Genomic DNA, 18,432 nt, shown 5'->3' with positions numbered 1-18,432 from the left:
ACTTCCGCCAGCTGGCGGGGCACTTCCGCCAGCTGGCGGGGCGGAAATTTGTCCGGCGCGGGCCTAGCCCCTCAATGTTGGAGCTCGGCCCCCCAAGATGCGGAGGATTCCGCACCTTTGGGGTGGCGCGATGCCCGACTGATTTGCGTCGTTTTTGGCCCGGTCGGCGGACATCGCGCCGATACCGGAGAATTTCGCCCCACATCCTGGAGGGTGCATCGCTGAAACCCCTCATTCTCTCTTGGAGTGGGAGTATGACTAATACTTCTTCAGTACATAGATCCTTTGCTGCATAGCCTCAATATTTTGGTACTTAGTGCAGATGTGCTGCCTTAATTACACTGAAGATTTACGACGCCCACATAATCAAAGTTCATGCGCATCATAGGGGTTCTCAACATGCCCATGCCCTTGCTCCTAATTTTAAAAAAAAATGCCGACAGTATAACTTTAAACTTTCACCATAATCAAGCTTCTACAGGAATCAAACTCGCTTTTGTCACAAGCTGCTCCAAAAAACCATCTCTTAGACCTTCCACAAATTCCTTTTCTTGGGATCCACTACCAACCTGATTTTCCCAGTCCACCTGCATATTGAAGTCCCCCATGATTATTGTAATATTGCCTTTTTTACATGCCTTTTCTATCTCCTGAGTTATTTTCTGCCCCACCTTCTGACTACTGCTCGGGGGCCTGTACATAACTCCCATCAGGATCTTTTTATCTTTGCGATTCCTCAACTCTACCCACAGAGATTCTATGCCTTCTGAGCCGATATCACTCCTTGCTATCGGTTTAACTACATTCCTTACTAACAATGCAACCCCGCCCCCTTTTCCCAACTGCCTGTCCTTTTGATAGGACACATATCCTTGGATATTTAGATCCCAGCCCTGATCCCCTTGCAGCCACGTCTCTGTGATGCCCACAACATCGTACCGGCCAATTTCAATGTGTGCCACAAGCTCATTTACCTTGTTCCATATACTGCGCGCATTTAGGTCCAACACCCTCAATCCTGCATTGACTTTTCATTCTTGTCACCTTTTTTGCTCTGCCTGAGGGTGATGTTGTTCTTTTATTTTGGTTCTCTATTTCCCCTTCGTGGGGGGAAATGCATCCCATCAATCAGCCCCTGGACCTGGTACATCTTGACGTTGGCGGCAAGCCCCATCCCGGGAATCCTGGTGGGTTTGGTCCACATTGAATTTGATATATTGTGCCAACCGGGCATATAGAGTCTCCGTGGTGGTGCAGATACACCTGTGCACTGTGGTCTGTGAGATTCCTAGGTCCTCACTCGGCGCCTGGAAGAGCCCTGTGGTGTGGATTTCAGGACGACCGTCACCTTGACAGCCACCGGGAGCAGGTGTCATCCCCTAAACCCCCACGGTGCAAGGTGATCCATGATCCGGCAGATATGTCGCACTGTCTGCCTGCTCAGCCTGAGTCTTCGAAGGCCTGCCCTGTCCAGCAGGCCCTCAAATGACAGGTGCTGCCGGTACATACGAGGCCTGATGTGGCACCTCCGTCCCATCTCCTCCTCCTCGGCCTGTTGGGTGGCTGGCTCTCCATCCTCATCAGCTGCCTTCTGTTCTTCTAAGGCAGGCTCCGCTGTTGCAGGGTGCCCCTCGAGCAGCTCCTACTCGTACAGCCTCGGTGCATCTCCCAGGACTGTGGTGCTAAGATGAAGGCGGCTATTCCTGGTTGGATTCCGAAGGCAATTCTCTGCAGTGGGTGAAAGGTAATCATGTTAGCATGGTGCATATTCCCGTGCCCAACAGGCTACACGGTGGCCCCGGACTGCACTGCAGTCCTAACCCTAAATGTCCCTCATCACCCCCATCCCCCTATGCCCACACCTGGCTATTCCCCCGGCATGCTGCCCTCCGCACCGCACCCCTGGCCCCGTCAGTACCTCGTGCCACAGCAGCCTTTGGCCACACCACCCGTCCCTGCCAGCAGGGGTACTGGTGGTTGGCCCTATCCATGCCAGAAGTACGCTCAGTGGCCCTCGTCTGGCACCCTCCTTAGAGACTACTCTGTCCGTTGCCCTTGGATGGGCCGCTTAATGCCCCGCCGGTGGTGGTGCCCAGTTATGAGGGGGGGCAGGGAGGGGGCACCCATACGATCAGTGTTACTCTACACAACCACGGGACAGTGTCCACCCTCCCATCACCCCCGCTACAACTCACATGTCCTGGCAGACGCCCCCCTCTCCCCCAGCCAGCCCTGCCCTGCCAGGACAGGCAGCCCATGGTCGCACCTCTGGGAACCTGTCCTGCTTTCTCTCTCTCCCTCATCAGCCACAGTGCCTGTTCCCGATTTTGAAAACCCACAAGTGATACTTGCCGTCAGTAATTCCTCCTCCTTTCCAGAGGTGGAGCATCGCAGAAGCCCCAGCAAATGCCAGGTGTTATACCCAAAGTGTATCATGGAACGAAAGAGAAAATGCTGGAAAATCTCAGCAAGTCTGGCAGCACCTGTAGGGTGAGAAAATAGCTAACGTTTCGAGTCCGATGACTCTTTGTCAAAGCTAGCAGACAGAGAAAGTGGGAAATATTTATACTATGGAGTAAGAATGAAAGATGAGTCGTAGCCACAGAAACACAGGGAAACCGGGTGCTAATGGCCACAGAAACCAAGGGGAAAGAGTGCTAATGGCAGCCCCCAGAGAGGACAAAAGATGTGAAAGGTCAAACAGCAGGGAAACTAACATCAGAGGAGGAACTGTAGATGTGGGGGGAGGGGAGCAAAGAGGAGAAAGGTGAAGGAAAAGTGGATAAGATTGCGGGTGGGGGGGGGGGGGGGAATTTAGATGTATATTAAGAAAGAAAGAAATGGTAAAAGACAGTTAAAATGAAATGAAAACAAATGGGTCGAGGTGGGGTAGAGCTGATCATCTGAAGTTGTTAAATTCGATGTTCAGGCCGGAAGATGAGATGTTGTTCCTCCAGTTTGCGTGAGTTTCACTGGAACATTGCAGTAGGCCAAGAACGGACATGTGGGCATGGGAGCAGGGTCTTTTGTTAAAATGGCAAGCAACAGGGTGGTCGGGGTCCTGAATGCGCACAGACCGAAGGTGCTCAGCAAAGCGATCACCCAGTCTGCGTTTGGTCTCTCCGATATAGAGGAGACCACATTGGGAGCAGCGAATGCAATAGACCAAATTGAAAGAGGTCCCAAGTGAAACGCTGCTTAACCTGGAATGAGTGTTTTGGGCCTGGGATGTTAAGCATGGAAGAGGTAAAGGGGCAGGTGTTACACCTTCTGCGATTACATGGGAAGGTCCCATGGGTGATGGGAGAGGTACTGGGTATGGTGGAGGAGTGGACTAGATTGTCTCGGAGGGAACGGTCTCTGCGGAATGCTGACAGGGGGAGTAAAGGGAAGATGTGTTTGCTGATGGCATCACGCTGGAGTTGGCGAAATGGCGGAGGATTATGCTTTGCATACGGAGGCTGGTGGGGTGAAATGTGAGAACGAGGGGGACTCTTTCCTTGTTCTGGGAGGGAGTGGAGGGGGCGAGGGTAGTGGCGCGGGAGATGGACCTCACACTGTTGAGGGCTCTGTCCACAACTGTAGGTGGGAAATCACGGTTGAGGAAGAAGGAACACATTTTCGAAGCACCATTTTGGAAAGTGGCATCATCGGAACAAATGCGACGGAGGCGAAGGAGCTGAGAAAAAGGGATGGAGTCCTTACAGGGTGTAGGGTGCGAAGAACTGTAGTCCAGATAGTTGTGGGAGTCAGTGGGCTTGTAGTGGATATTAGTAGATAGTCTATTGCCGGAAATGGAGACAGAAAGATCAAGGAAGGGAAGGGAATTGTCTGAGATGGACCAGGTGAAAGTGATGGAGGGGTGGAAACTGGAAGCGAAGTTGATGAATTTTTCCAGGTCCGGGCGAGAGCATGAAGCGGCACCAAAATAGTCATCAATGTACCAGTAAAGGAGTTGTGGGTGGGGGCCCGGATAGTCCTGGAACAAGGAATGTTCTACATACCCCATAAAAAGGTAGGCAGCTACCCATTGCCGCACCTTTGATTTGGAGAAAGTGAGATGAGTTAAAGGAGAGGTTGTTGAGAGATAGAACGAGTTCAGCCAGGCGGAGGAGAGTGGTGGTGGATGGGAATTGTCTGGGCCTCTTTTCCAGAAAGAATCGAAGAGCTCTCAGACCATCCTGGTGTGGGATGGAGGTGTAGAGGGATTGCACATCCATGGTGAATAGGATGCGGTTAGGGCCCGAGAACTGGAAGCTGACAATATGAGGCAGGGCATCAGAGGAATCCCGGATGTAGGTGGGGAGGGAATGGACCAGTGGAGTGAGGGTGGAGTCCAGATAAGAGGAGATAGGTTTGGTGGGGCAGGAGCATGCTGACACAATAGGCCTGCCGGGAAATCCTTTTTGTGGATTTTGGGAAGTAGGTAAAAGCGGGCTGTCCGGGGTTGGGAGACTGAGGTTGGAAGCCGGAGGGGGAAGGCATCCGGAGGAAATGAGGTCGCTAACAGTGTTGGAGATAATGGCTTGATGTTCAGTGGTTTGGTCATGATCCAGGGGGAGGTAAGAGGAAGTATCGGAGAGTTGGCGCTCAGCCTCTGTGAGGTAGAGGTCAGTGCGCCAGACGACAACAGCACCCACTTTGTCGGCAGGTTTGATGACAAAGTTGGGGTTAGACCTGACGGAGTGAAGAGCAGAAAGTTCAGAAGGAGAGAGGTTGGAATGGGTGAGGGGGGCAGAAAAATTAAGACGGTCAATGTCCCGTCGACATTTCTCAATGAAAAGATCGAGGGCAGGTAATTGTCCCGGCAGGGGGGTCCACTTGGAGGCAGAATGTTGGAGGCACATGAAAGGATCAGTGGAACAGGGGGAGGATTCTTGCCCAAAGAAGTGAGCACAGAGACGAAGGCGGCGAAAGAAGAGTTCAACATTATGTCGAGCCCGGAATTAATTGAGGTGGGGACGTAAGGGTACAAAGCTGAGTCCTTTGCTGAGAACAGCACACTCAGCCTCAGAGAGGGGAAAGTCAGAGGGTATGGTGAACACGTGGCAAGGGTTGGGTTGGGAGAAATGGGGTACGAGGGATTGGGACTGGTGGAGGGCCTGGAATGGGCAATGGTGTTGATACTGGGAGAAATGGGGTACGAGGGATTGGGACTGGTGGAGGACCTGGAATGGGCAGTGGTGTTGATATTGGGAGAAATGGGGTACGAGGGATTGGGACTGGTGGAGGGCCTGGGATGGGCAGTGGTGTTGATACTGGGTGAAATGGGGTACGAGGGATTGGGACTGGTGGAGGGCCTGGGATGGGCAGTGGTGTTGATACTGGGTGAAATGGGGTACGAGGGATTGGGACTGGTGGAGGACCTGGAATGGGCAGTGGTGTTGATTTTGGGAGAAATGGGGTATGAGGGATTGGGACTGGTGGAAGGCCTGGGATGGGCAGTGGTGTTGATACTGGGTGAAATGGGGTACGAGGGATTGGGACTGGTGGAGGGCCCAGGATGGGCAGTGGTGTTGATGAGTTGTTGAAGCTTGCGTTCCTTACCATCTGTAAGAAACAGGAAAAGATTTTTGTTAAGTCGTCGAGTGATGCGAAGGATGAAATGAAGCTGGGGACAGAGACAGCTTTGAGAGAGAGTAAGACGGTGCTGCTGGAGAGAGATGTTGAGTATCTTCATGTGGCGGCGCATGGCACTGAGTGTGGCTTTCAGAAACATGGAGTTCATGTATCAAGGATTTCACCTGACCCACAACTTTTAATAGATTGTGGTATGGGGAGCACACGGCCCACTCTACAGGTGTGGTACAGCAGAAATGGAAAAGTATTTTCTAAAGCAAAAGAATGTTTATTCTATGAACTCAAGTTAACCTTTTTAAAACATACAGTGAACATCTTAGCAACCATCAATTCAAATACAACCCCCAAAGAATACAACTAAGTAATCCTTAATAACTTCCCAAACAACATCCAGAAGACAGAAGAAACACCTTTTAACAGAAGCACATCAGGTTTACATTTACTACCGAAAACATTTATAATTCTGAATTCACCAAATGATCAAGAGATAGTCTTTTCCTGGCAGAGAGATCACCAGTGCACCAGCTCTGTCTGGCTTCAGCTCCAACAATGAAAACGAGACTAAAACACATCCTGCAGCAACCAGCCTAAAACGAAAGTAAAAGGCTGACAGACAGCCCAGCTCCACCCGCTCTCTGTCATCACTGCAGTAATAAACACCCATTTCTTAAAGGTACTCTCACTACAGATATTTATATACACACCCATTTATAAACACCCATTTCTTAAACGTACTCTCACATTGCACGGGTCAGACCCATTAATGATATGCCAACGGCATTTACTGTACGTGTGGGACAGAGCACATTGACACCACTGCCGAGGCACCAGAGCATGGCATTTTGTCGGGAGTCCAGCGGCGACTACGATTTTTGCCTCACGCCCGATTCTCCACCAATTGCCTTTCATGATTCCGGCGTCGCTGGACAGCGAATCCTGTCCGTGGTGTCTGGCCCTTTTAAGATGAGATTGGCCGATCCGGTCACATGACCCGGGAAAACGAATCAAGGGACCAAGCAGGGTTCTCTCTCGCAAGCGTGGTATTTTGCCTCAGATCGATTCCGGATGTTGACTGGCAGCCACAAAGCTACACGAGTCTGCCAGATAGTACAGGTTGAGTATCCCTTATTCAAAATTCTGAAATTCGAATGCTCTGAAATCCGGACTTTTTTTTCAAGTGCCAACATCATGGGCTGGATTCTCCGTTTGGGAGACAAAGTCCCCATGCCGGCGTGAAAACGGCGGTCTTTTACACCAAGAAAACTGGTACAAAATGGCCACCGGTTCACGGTTTTGCTGGGGGCTAGCTGGGAGGCACCGTAGAGCTTGCAGCTCTAGCTGCCGATATGGCCCTGAGCATTTATGGTTCCGTAGCCGTGCACGTGCACGGCGGCGGCCTGCAGTGGCTGCGCCATGCTTCTTGGCAGACTCAGCCCGTGGAACCGGACCGCAAAAGTAGTGCCCCCCCCTTCGGCCGCTCGCGTGTCCTGGACCGCCCGCCCACAGTGCCTCCAGCCCCTAATGAAGCCACCGCTGCCTGCGGATCGGCCCTCCCCCGACTGTGGCGGCGCCGGACAGAGTTTGCAGCCACCATGTGAGGTTCCTGAATGGTGTGAGCACACATAACCCACTCTGTCGGGAACTCAGCCGGTCGGGGACGGAGCATCGCGGCGCAGGCCTCAGGCGATTGCCTGAAGCCGTCGATACTCTGCTTCTCAGGGGGTGGAGAATCTGAAAACCGCCTCTGCTCCCGATTTCGGCGTCAAAACGGATTCCCTGCCCCGTCGCCGAACTCGATTTCGGTGTCGAGGGGCGGAGAATCTAGCCGCATGTTTCTAGTAAGAAATAAGACGGTGTTCACCCAAGATTCACAACGCCGAGTCCTCAGTGTCGGCTGTTCCCAGCACCGTGTCCATTTCCTGTGGACGAAGACACGCGTGCGTGTGTATCCTTCCGATTGACGGCACAAGTTTGTTGCATCAAAAGAGTTGACCCCAGTACCTGATTCCATGTCGGGAGGGAAAGCGCATTTAGTCAGACACAGCACCGACCGGCGACTCCAAGGAGTGCCCAAGGGTCTTTGCAGCTTGGTATTCCAAAATTCTAAATATTCTGGAATCCATCTCGGCCACAAGTATTTCTACTGAGGGATACTCGACCTGTATGTTGTAAATAAACATGAGCTGTTTCATACCTAGCTGGCGAGCCAACGTTATTACACATTCTGTCTCACTGGGTTTTCTTCAACAAACTGTGTTTGTCGTGAAGTGAAATTTGAACAAGTTGAGTACTCATGAACAACTTCACTTGATTTTCAAATTTGTTTGATCTGATTCAGATTTAAACACAAATAAGACAGATTTGTCGAAAGATTTGATTCTTGAGGAATGTTAAGGGGCCTTAGTGAAATTCAGGTGGACAGACTGAACGGAAATTGGCAGTTGGCAACAGCGTTCCTCTGTAGAGCACAGGCACTTGGATATAGCATCCACTTTACGATTCATCGTGAGTGTGTGCTTCTACCACAGGGACTCTCTTGGAACAATATCCTTCTGCTTATACCAAAAGCTGGTGGAAGAGGAAAGGAGACCCGGAGGGAAAATAGACAACATGGAAAGAAAGTAAATGAGCAGGAAAACAAAGGGAGAAGGGGAGGAAAGTAGAGAGCGAGAAGGAAACTGCATTTGAAGTTGGTTCACCTGGGTCAGTGTAATTGGACTGTCCAGTATTTCACAAATTTATGAGCATCTAAATGACTCATTCACAAAATCTTGCTGCCTGGATTCAGTGCAGAGGCCATATGTTGTGCATCACTGTTATAAAGTGATAAGATTGAAAATTGGTCTCTATTGCTGGCAGTGAGCAGCTCTGGACTGCAAAAATAACCTTAATGTGCAATTTGCAATATCTATTCAGAGACAGATCACTCTGAAAGATACATGTGTAATTGAAAGTTACTTTAATCTAGTTCAATTTGAAAGACTTTGCCCTTCACCTCCACAGAACTAAATTTGAAGCTTATCAGCTTCTGACCTAGACTGAAAGTAATTAAAGTTACTAATAAAGATGACTACTGAGCAACATAAGGTCAGTAATGACATCGTCGTTTCTGTTAACTGCATATGAATGCTTTTCCTTCCGCATTCAAAATGATTTCACAATTCAACACCAAATTACAGATGCCATGTCATTTGCATTTTTAAATTAACTTGTTTCATACCTAAATGAATATCAAGTTGGGTTTCTTTTGGCACAATTGAAGAGAATGAAGATCAGAGACATGGCAAATTGTCAGAGGAGTGCAGCGCAGAAACTCTGCACTGATTGGAATATGTGAGGAATAAAAATAACACTTGGTATAATGGGGGGGTTGGGACTATTATGTTTTCTACCTGCCTGCCTTTCTACAGTGAAATAATGCAGACGTGAGAATGGGTGACTATTTCGACGCATGTTTAATACCCTTTGGGGATCAGGAGGTTTTCATGTGGAATTCGCCGTCCCGGAATCAAGTGGGTTGATTAGAATCCATGATAGGGTGCATTGTACATGTTCTGCCAAATAAGGTTTTATGGGTCATGTGACCTTTTTCTTGCTCCATATTTTATACTCTTTAATCACTTAATCTGACATTGTGACACATTTATTTTCACCTTTTCGCATCCGCACTTTAAGCCTCACAAGAGGTCATTTCTGCTCAACCTGCAGGTTTGCATAAAGCCTCAACATATGGATTGCAAAAGTAATTTCTCCTCTACGTGGTTTGAGTCAAATAAAAAGATGATGTGAAATATTGTTTTCAGCTTCAGTGACAGCAAGTATTGGTCATGTATGTGCTGCGATCCAAGGGATCTGCAGCTGTAAAATAGAAAGCAGTCTATTTTCATACCACTCTTAGTGGTGACATTTTCCTGTGGCTTCATGTCTGTGTCCCGATTGCATTTCATTCTGTTCCCATCCAATGGCGTGCTTCAAATTGGGTGCGAACCTGATGTCTGACCATTTTATTTTTTATTTTGGTGACCTAAATCCAAATTCATGAGCTAAAAGTAAGCTGGGTATTCTTCATGCAGAGTGTGATTTGAATATTTTGTTTCCAGGAGGAAATTGTCATGAGTATGAGTGGAGGTCAAGTCCCTGGAATGGCAATGAGCGAACTGTATGGTGTGTCCGTTCAGATGGTGTGAATGTGACAGGTAAACAGTGTTTAACTCTTTATTTTACATTGAATTGTCAGAGATTGATAGAATAATCAGAGCAATAGTTCTGTCAGTGTTTGATTTAAAGTCTTGTTGATCTTTTTCATTATATTCCTTTGCCTTTACTTTGAGGTTAATGCAACAGGCTGACTTATTCTCTTTCTGTAATTACATCGGCATTATATCATTTTAGGAAGTAATTTTTGATGCCATGGCAAATCCTTCAGCTTCAGCTTCCCCAGAGTTTAACGCCTTAACCTTCCCAAAGCATGAGTCTCCCTGATCATCTCTTTTCTTTCATTGCTCCTATTAACTCCCTGAGTATGCCTGATGTCTTAACCATCTCCTTCTGCCTCAGGAATTTCTTGACAAACCCTCCATTCTCCCCTCACTCAAGCTGTTTTATTGGGGAAACCTTGACACTTCGGACCTGATTCAATGCCTTTGTCCTGACCTGGATATTCTCCCATTGGAACTGTTCCCTTGGCACGACAGCCTGCTCCATGGTTAGGTGGCGCACACCTGCAGTGATCAGCTTAGTTACTTATTGCCACATTTTGCTCTTTCTTTGCCAATACCTCTGGTGTACTCCAGAGTGCTAAACCCTCCTCCCTCCTCTTAAACATTCACATGTAACCTCTTCCCGATGTTACTGTGGCAACAGTTTATTTTTCAGCTGGCGCCTCCGTATTGAGGTGCCCGCATAGTCCCATACCTGCCTCAGCAACTTCTATCTCCCACAGTGGAGCTACTGAGGCTCCATAGCTGCCACCCTGTTGATTCAGCCTGCAGCAGCAAGAGCGAACTTGGAGGTGGCTAATTAGAGGTCACCTCACAGAAGATCGCTGCCAGCCAGTACGGACTTGGGACCCCAGGTTTGTCCTGTGTCGGGATCCTGAAGCCAACAGCTCTGGCTGAGGCTAAATGCTTCTCTATCTCAATGCTTCCAAGACTGGTTTAATCTTCTTTGTAGACTTTGTGAAGACTTACATGCCTCACAGCCACTTCAGACACAGCCCAGAAGTGTTGAACCTTGGCATATTGTTCGTTCCACGCTCAGCTTCCTATCATCAATAACTAAGCTGAAACCTAAACTGTAATATTGCCCATCTCCAACCCGACTCATTCCTCACTCCAGCACTGAAACTCCACCAACTTGCACCCAGTATTTTCTAACGTCATTGTCCTTGTACCACTTTTATTCTTCATAAACAACATTCCACTCTCAATGCCCCATATTCAGGCCCTGACTCGCATTCAGATCCTCGTCTCTGTCACTCTTGTCTGCATCAAGCTGCATGGGTTTCCCATTACCTGAGTATTCCATTTGAACATTCTTGTGCCCACTTGCAAATGTATCCATGATCTCAGTCTGCCTGCCCCTTTGATCTTCTCCAATACTTTCATCCTGTAAACATCGTCTGATCCTCTAACACCATTTTGCTGCATATTTCCCTGCTGTCTCTGCTCCCTTCCTTCGCATCTCATAGATTCATAGAATCCCTACAGTGCAGAAGGAGGCCATTCAGCCCATCAAGCCTGCACCAACATTTTGAATGACCACACTACATAGCCAAATCCCCTATCCTATTTCTGAAACCCCACCCCCAGGGGTAATTCAGCATGGTCAATCCCCGTAACTTGCACATCTTTGGACTATAGGAGGAAACCCACGCAGACATGGGGAGAACACGCAGACTCCGCACAGACAGACACCCGAATTGAACCCGGGTCCCTGGTGCTGTGAAGCAACAGTGATAACCACTGTGCCGCCCTCTCTCCTATGCCATATCCGTCTTGAGAGCCATCATTACAAACTCTGTCCTTCAAATTGTTTTCCTGCCCCATCATGGCTTTCTCACCCCTCCCAAACACTTTGATAAATCTTCACTGGTTCTCCATTGTTCACAAAAGCACTAAGATAATTTCTGCCTATATTGAATGCTAAAGAAATGAAAGTTTTCAATGAGCAGGTGGTCCACTGCAAAAATGGGAAAAAGATATGTGTAGTCACAATAATGGCCTTTAATCTGGCTCTTTATTTAGCCAAGAAAGGCTGAGAAGCCAGAAAGGTAAAGACCCAGAAATTGTATATTTGTAAAGTTAACTTAAACTTGAAAACTGAAGGTGCGGGATTCTCCGTCGGCGGGATCCTCCGCTTCGCCAGCAGCGCACCCACGCCCATGGGTTTCCCGACAGCGTAGGATGCTCACAACGGGAAACCCCATTAGTCGGCTGCAGGAACGGAGGATCCCGCTGCCGCCGGGGGCGTGCCACGCAGAAAACCGTGATGGCGGGACAGAGAATCCTGCCCAATATATCTTAAAAATGGGCAAGGCTATCAAGAAGGTTTTTGCTTCAGAAGTCCTTGATTCCTTCTGACAAATCATTATAAAATATATACCACGTGTAACATGGCATCATTAATCAGAACATCTAAATTTTGAAGAGTTGGTATTATTTGTTGAATGCGTAGTAATTAGATTCATAATTCAAATCTCTGAAAGCTGTGTGTCATGGCTGTTTTCCTATAATTCCCCTTTCCCGTATTGTTTTAGCAGCATTAATAAACACTGTAATGTTAAAGCATACATAACATATTTCCCAACTCCAGTACTATTGAACCGTATGAATTTATAATGCCTTTGTTAAATTCAGGAGGTTGTTCTTCTTTGAGTCAGCCAGCCGCTACCAGACACTGCCATCCATCCTGCACTAAACCATATTCCTTCTGCACACAGGTAAGTAATCAGGAGCAAAATCATTGTTCACTGTAAATATTTACCATTTAATAGTTTATTGACTGAGTGCACAAAAGTCCTGGCCGCTCCTTGTTGTTATGTCCCAGTTGTAATATGAATGTTGGATCGCTGGTTTTAATTACCTTCTGTAAAAGTGCAGTAGATCTGCTTATAAAACAATCGATCTATCACAGAATGGCAATGAGATTTTTCCATGATCTAGTGCTGTAAAATTGTACAGGTAAGACAATCTATCAGCAAATGATGCCACCATTATGGATTTATACTATAATTGCCAACTGCTTGGATAGGGCCAGTTCATGAGGCTTTAACCAAGAAAGCTGTGGTGTTAGGCTTAATGCTGGAAATTATGCTGGCACCGAATTCTCATGGTATATTAATAAGAACATAAGAACTAGGAGCAGGATTGGCCATCTGGCCCTTTGAGCCTGCTCCGCCATTCAATAAGTCATGGCTGATCTTTTTGTGGACTCAGCTCCACTTACCCGCCCGCTCACCATAACCTTTAATTCCTTTACTGTTCAAAAATCTAACTGTCTTTGCCTTAAAACATTCAACAAGGTAGCCTCAACTGCTTCACTGGGCAGGGAATTCCACAGTTTCACAACCCTTTGGGTGAAGAAGTTCCGCCTCAACTCAGTCCTAAATCGGCTCCCTCTTATTTTGAAGCTATGTTCCCTAGTTCCACTTTCACCCACCAATGGAAACAACCTCCCTGCTTCTATCTTATCTATTCGTAATTTTATATGTTTCTATAAGATCCCCCCTCATTCTTCCAAATTCCAATGAGTATAGTCCCAGTCTATTCAGTCTCTCCTCATAAGCCAATCTTCTCAACTCCGGAATCAACCTAGTGAATCTCCTTATGTTCCTATGTTCTATATGTTAGACTGTCCAGAATGGTTTTTCCTCCTTGAAGTCCTTTAAACGAGATGCTAAAACTAAATAAAATCTGTCAAACATAGTTTCAGTGGGATTAATCTCATAATGTAAACCTCTTTGATATCCTACATTCTTTATGGATCTAATACAAATGGATATTTGAGTTTTACTGATTGTAATGAACATTAATGATCTTCATATGGATATTTCAGAAAATTATAAATGTTGCTCTTTATCATATATATTGCCGATGGTTGGAATATCTTGCACTAATTGGGGTGAAAGAGTTTTTCTTTACATTGGTTCAACACTGGTCCATTCATAATGAAGAATGGATTTATATTGACACAGTGCCTTTCACAATGTCAGGACATTCCAAATAACTGTACAACTAATAAAATACTTGTTGAAGTGTAGGCACTGTAGACACTGATGTAGGAAGATTTATATACTGAAATAAACACAGCAAGATAATTAGCGACTGGATAATCTGATAAGTAAATACTGACCAGAGCAATACTCTTCTTCAAGATTATGTCCCCAAGAGAGAACAAATGAGACATTGGGGTTTTAAGACTCACCCTAAAGATGGCAGCTCTAACATTGCAGTCCACCCTCACTGAATTGTCACCCTGGATTATGTGCCCAAGTCTCTGGACTGGAACTTGAATCCATAATTTCAAACTTAGAAGGGTACTAGAACTGAAAGTCGTAATAATAATAATCTTTATTAGTGTCACAAGTAGGCTTACGTGAATACTGCAATGAGGTTACTATGAAAATCCCTGGTCGCCACACTCCGGCGCCTGTTCGGGTACATTGAGGGAGAATTCAGAATGTCCAATTCACCTAACAAGCGCATCTTTCAGGACTTGTGGGAGGAACCGGAACACCTGGAGGAAACCCACGCAGACATGGGGAGACATGCAGACTCCGCACAGACAGTGACCCAAGCCGGGAATTGGACCCGGGTCCCAGGCGCTGTGAAGCAACAGTGCTAACCACTGTGCTACTGTAGGTTGACACCTTATAAATAGAAAAAGGGATTTTATATTTATGGGCGGCACAGTGGCACAATGGTTAGCACTGCTGCCTGACAACGTCAGGGACCCGCATTCGATTCTGATCTTGGGCGACTGTCTGTGTGAAGTTTGAATATTCTCCCTGTGTGCGTGGGTTTCCTCCGGGTGCTCCAGTTTCCGACAAAGATGTGCAGGTTAGGTGGATTGGCCACGCTAAATTTCCCCTTACTATGTCGAAAGGTTAGGTGGGGTTACGAGGATAGGGCGGGAGAGTGGGCCTCATGTGCTCTTTCGGAGGGTCAGTGCAAACTCGATGGGCCGAATGGCCTCCATCTGCCTTGTGAGGAATCTATGATTAAAGCATTGCATATTTAATATCACAGAGCATAATTTCAAGGTCTGTGTGCAAAATCGTTTTTTTTGTACATCAATTGGTAAATGATTATAGAACATAGAACACACAGTGCAGAAGGAGGCTATTCGGCCCATCGAGTCTGCACCGACCCATTTAAGCCCTCACTTCCACCCTATCCCCGTAACTCAATAACGGTAATTCCGCATGGCCAATCCACCTAACCTGCACATCTTTGGACTGTTGGAGGAAACCGGAGCACCCGGAGGAAACCCACACAGCCACGGGGAGAACGTTCAGACTCCACACAGACAGTGACCCAGCGGGGAATCAAACTTTGGACCCTGGCGCTGTGGAGCCACAGTCCTATCCACTTGTGCCACCGTGCTGCCCACAGGCAGCTTACGGGAAGTTAAGTCAATCCAGTGCCTGAGCATTTTACATGATTGATTATTAACATATTTGTAAATTAAAGAGAGAAATGCTGGTTGGTGGAGGGTGGAAAAGTATTCAACAGAGTTTATGTAATCACTTACAAAAGAGCAAAGGATGGTCAGCTTCAGACCCTCTGAGGACAACGTTAAGGTGCTAAAGGAGATTTGAAGAGGCGGAAAAGTATTTGCTACATGCTTTATGAAGGATGTGCAGTTTTGCAGAGGACTTCAAAGAAAATGCCTTCTGTCTGCTGCACAAGTTGAGAGTCAGAGAGTGGTTGAGTGACAAAAAATGTTCTCAGCAGGATTAAAAGAAACATATTTATCTAAACAGCTGTAATAAATTATATTATTTCTCAGGTTGAACAAGAGACAATTTATACGAGCAATTAGCTCAACATTTTAGTTTTTCTGTGGAACATGATTTTTAATAATGAATTCCAGAAAATTCAGTGTAATAAGAAACACACTACCAGCTTCTGAAAAGCAACTGACAATGTGTAATAAATGCCTAGCGTTGCCAGCGCCACCCACGTCCCCGCAACAAATGAAGCAAGATACACACAACTGTGAAGACGATTTTCACAGTAAACAGGTACTTACTGCCCCCTGGTGACAATAAAATCAACACGCAGTCACTTACCTTTTAACTGCTGTCAAAACCTTCTTTTCATGGCAATAAGTTTTCGATTTTTATTTTTAACATGGTTTTAATATGGAGTATGAAACAAAATGAAATAATGTAAGGCACCCTGACACATTTTTGTTTTAAATTTGTAGTGTGCTTGCTTAACAAGGGAGTGAAAGGCCGTCGGGGGTAAGCAGGAATGTGGTGTTAAGATTATAATAACCATATCAGCCATGATCTACTTGAATGGCTCAGGGGCCTAGTGGCCTACTCCTGCTCCTAATTCGTATGTTCCTACATTTGCGCTGAGCAAATCCCAAGGAGGTTAACATGTCCAGTAGATTCAGGAGCTGGTTTAGCACTGTGGGCTAAACAGCTGGCTTGCAATGCAGAACAAGGCCAGCAGCGTGGGTTCAATGCCCGTATCGGCCTGCCCGAACGGGTGCCGGAATGTGGCGACTAGGGGCTTTTCACAGTAACTTCATTGAAGCCTCCTTGTGACAATAAGCGATTATTATATTATTATTATGCTTGTTACAATACTGGTATAGTCACAGCTGAGGTGACATGCCTGAGTCTGGACATCAATTTGCAATAAATGTCTCCATTCAGCCAGCAGAAACCAAACTATCTAGCTAAGAGGTTGATTTGTTGTTAATTTTGTAAATTTGAAGTTAATGTTGTTGCAATGTCAGTTATACCCCTCAGTAAGTGAACACTGAAAAAACTACCAGAGAAAATGCCTTGGGCAGGAATCTCCGTTGGCTGAAGCTGGAATCGGGAAATGCAATTGGGTGGAGAAAATCGTGGCTGGCACAAGTTTCTCGCCGAATTGCAATTCTCCGGTACCTTGACAGCAGCATCAATGCATTCCACTCCGCACATACAGTAAACTCCGTTTGCATATCATTAGCAGGCTTGGCCCAGTATTCTCCGGGGCCTCCCTGATTCTCCGCCTCCACTGGGACGAATTTCTGGCAGCGAGGTTCACTTGTGATTTCAAATATCAGGAAACAGCCATCGTAGCTGCTGAGGGAGAGAGACCGTTGTGCCACTGGAGTGGGGTTTCTTCCAGGGCCAGGGGTAGTAGCGGTGGGGTGACCAGGAGGTGGGCTGGAAGGATGCGTGGACGAGCATGGAACACCATTGCCACAGCCCACAAGGTAGCCATGCAGCTGTGCATACTGCTGACTGCCCACTGTGAACTTAGGGCCAAGGGTCGTATGGGTGTCCCCCAAGTCCCCCCCCCTAAGTGCCCTCTGCCCTCAGCCGAGCCACCAACAGGATGGGTGTAGCCATCTTGTTGGCTGGGATGGTGTGTGTGTGGGGAGTGAAGTGTGTATACGCGGCTGCAGCTTGCTGCTAACTTTTGGTTCGCTCTTAAATCGTAATTTGCTCTGTTTAACCTTCGCTCTAGAGTCGCCAGGTATCTTTATGATACCTCCACGAGGTTCAAGTTCAAGTAATGATCAATAACTCAACACCCCAATTAGTAAGATTCAAATCAAAGCACATTCATTATACACAGTAAATCACTACTCATGCATAAACTCTACTTTCTAGGCTATTCCTATCACTAAAAGGCCTATACTTAGCTTCGGACTGGCCCACCAGGTCAGGGGAACAAATAGCCTTTCGTTCACGTCCTGAGTCTGCAGGATTCAAAAGCTGGTATGGACTGATAGGTAGGAGCACCTATTTCGTAGCGAGCGTTGACTTGAGACTTACTTGGTTGGAGGCAGCGAGGCAGGTCACTGTCAAGGGTTGGTTCAAGTTGTTGAGTGACCCTGCCAAAGAAGGACGATTTGAACTTGGGGGCTTTACTTTATAATCCCCAGGGGCTTCCCGCCCTTCAGGGCAGACCCCGTATCTGGTCCCAAGTGATTGGACTACTTTCCGATCACTTGGATCGATTTCTCCAATACTGGAGTCGTTCCCTGATCGTTGGGCGGTCCCTAAATGTCCATTGGCCTTCCTTTGTCTTGGCTCCTGCTGGCGCCGAGGAGTCTGGCTTGGCTTTATTCACCTCAACTGTTGCCATTGTGCCTTGGAATCTCTCATTACTATGCAGATGGCTGCTGCATTACTATGCAGATGGCTGCTGGTTTTAGTGCTGGTTCCAATAGTTACAGGTCACAGGTGGTTACAATGGTTACAGGTTCCATTATACATGATTTCTGTATTTGCTAGTCTTTGCCTGTGTTGGCTGAATTTCCCTTCAGCCTTTGCGGTTCTCCATCTTAAGTCGGGAAGTGGCCAACTCAGGTGGCTACACTCCATCCTTGTGATCCTAACGCGAAGCGTGAAGAATCACATAACTGCGTTGTCTTCATTCCCTGACCCGGCGAGCACTCTTCTTTGGCCTCTACACTGACCATAACTATGCAAGAAAAATTTTAACTAACAATTTCTAAGTGGCGCTATGTCAAAACAGGGACATGCATTACGAAATGAAAAAACAGTACCTCTAACTGTCTTCAATAAACTACACTCACTCAAACATTCAATCATACTAACTTCCTAAACAATACAAAATGAAAGCAGCATTTACATTTTTCCTGGCTTGGTAGTCA

The 18,432-nt window shown here is 46.9% G+C and overlaps 1 protein-coding gene across 2 annotated transcripts in view; it reads left to right on the top strand.

Annotated features, from left to right (window-relative positions):
- The window catches only part of thsd7ba (thrombospondin, type I, domain containing 7Ba), a 1,603,431-nt gene that overhangs the window by 1,494,830 nt on the left and 90,169 nt on the right, over window positions 1-18,432 (top strand). For both annotated transcript variants that reach the window (XM_072472193.1, XM_072472199.1), the window contains exons 24-25: window positions 9,681-9,776; window positions 12,438-12,520. In XM_072472193.1, the coding sequence (XP_072328294.1) occupies window positions 9,681-9,776; window positions 12,438-12,520 (179 nt within the window). The remainder of the gene's footprint in view (window positions 1-9,680; window positions 9,777-12,437; window positions 12,521-18,432) is intronic.

The sequence above is a fragment of the Scyliorhinus torazame genome, chromosome 2 (genome assembly GCF_047496885.1).
Source record: "Scyliorhinus torazame isolate Kashiwa2021f chromosome 2, sScyTor2.1, whole genome shotgun sequence".
NCBI lineage: Eukaryota > Metazoa > Chordata > Chondrichthyes > Carcharhiniformes > Scyliorhinidae > Scyliorhinus > Scyliorhinus torazame.
The sequence above is the reverse complement of the archived record's forward strand: the minus strand, read 5'-3'. Positions and strand labels throughout refer to the sequence as shown.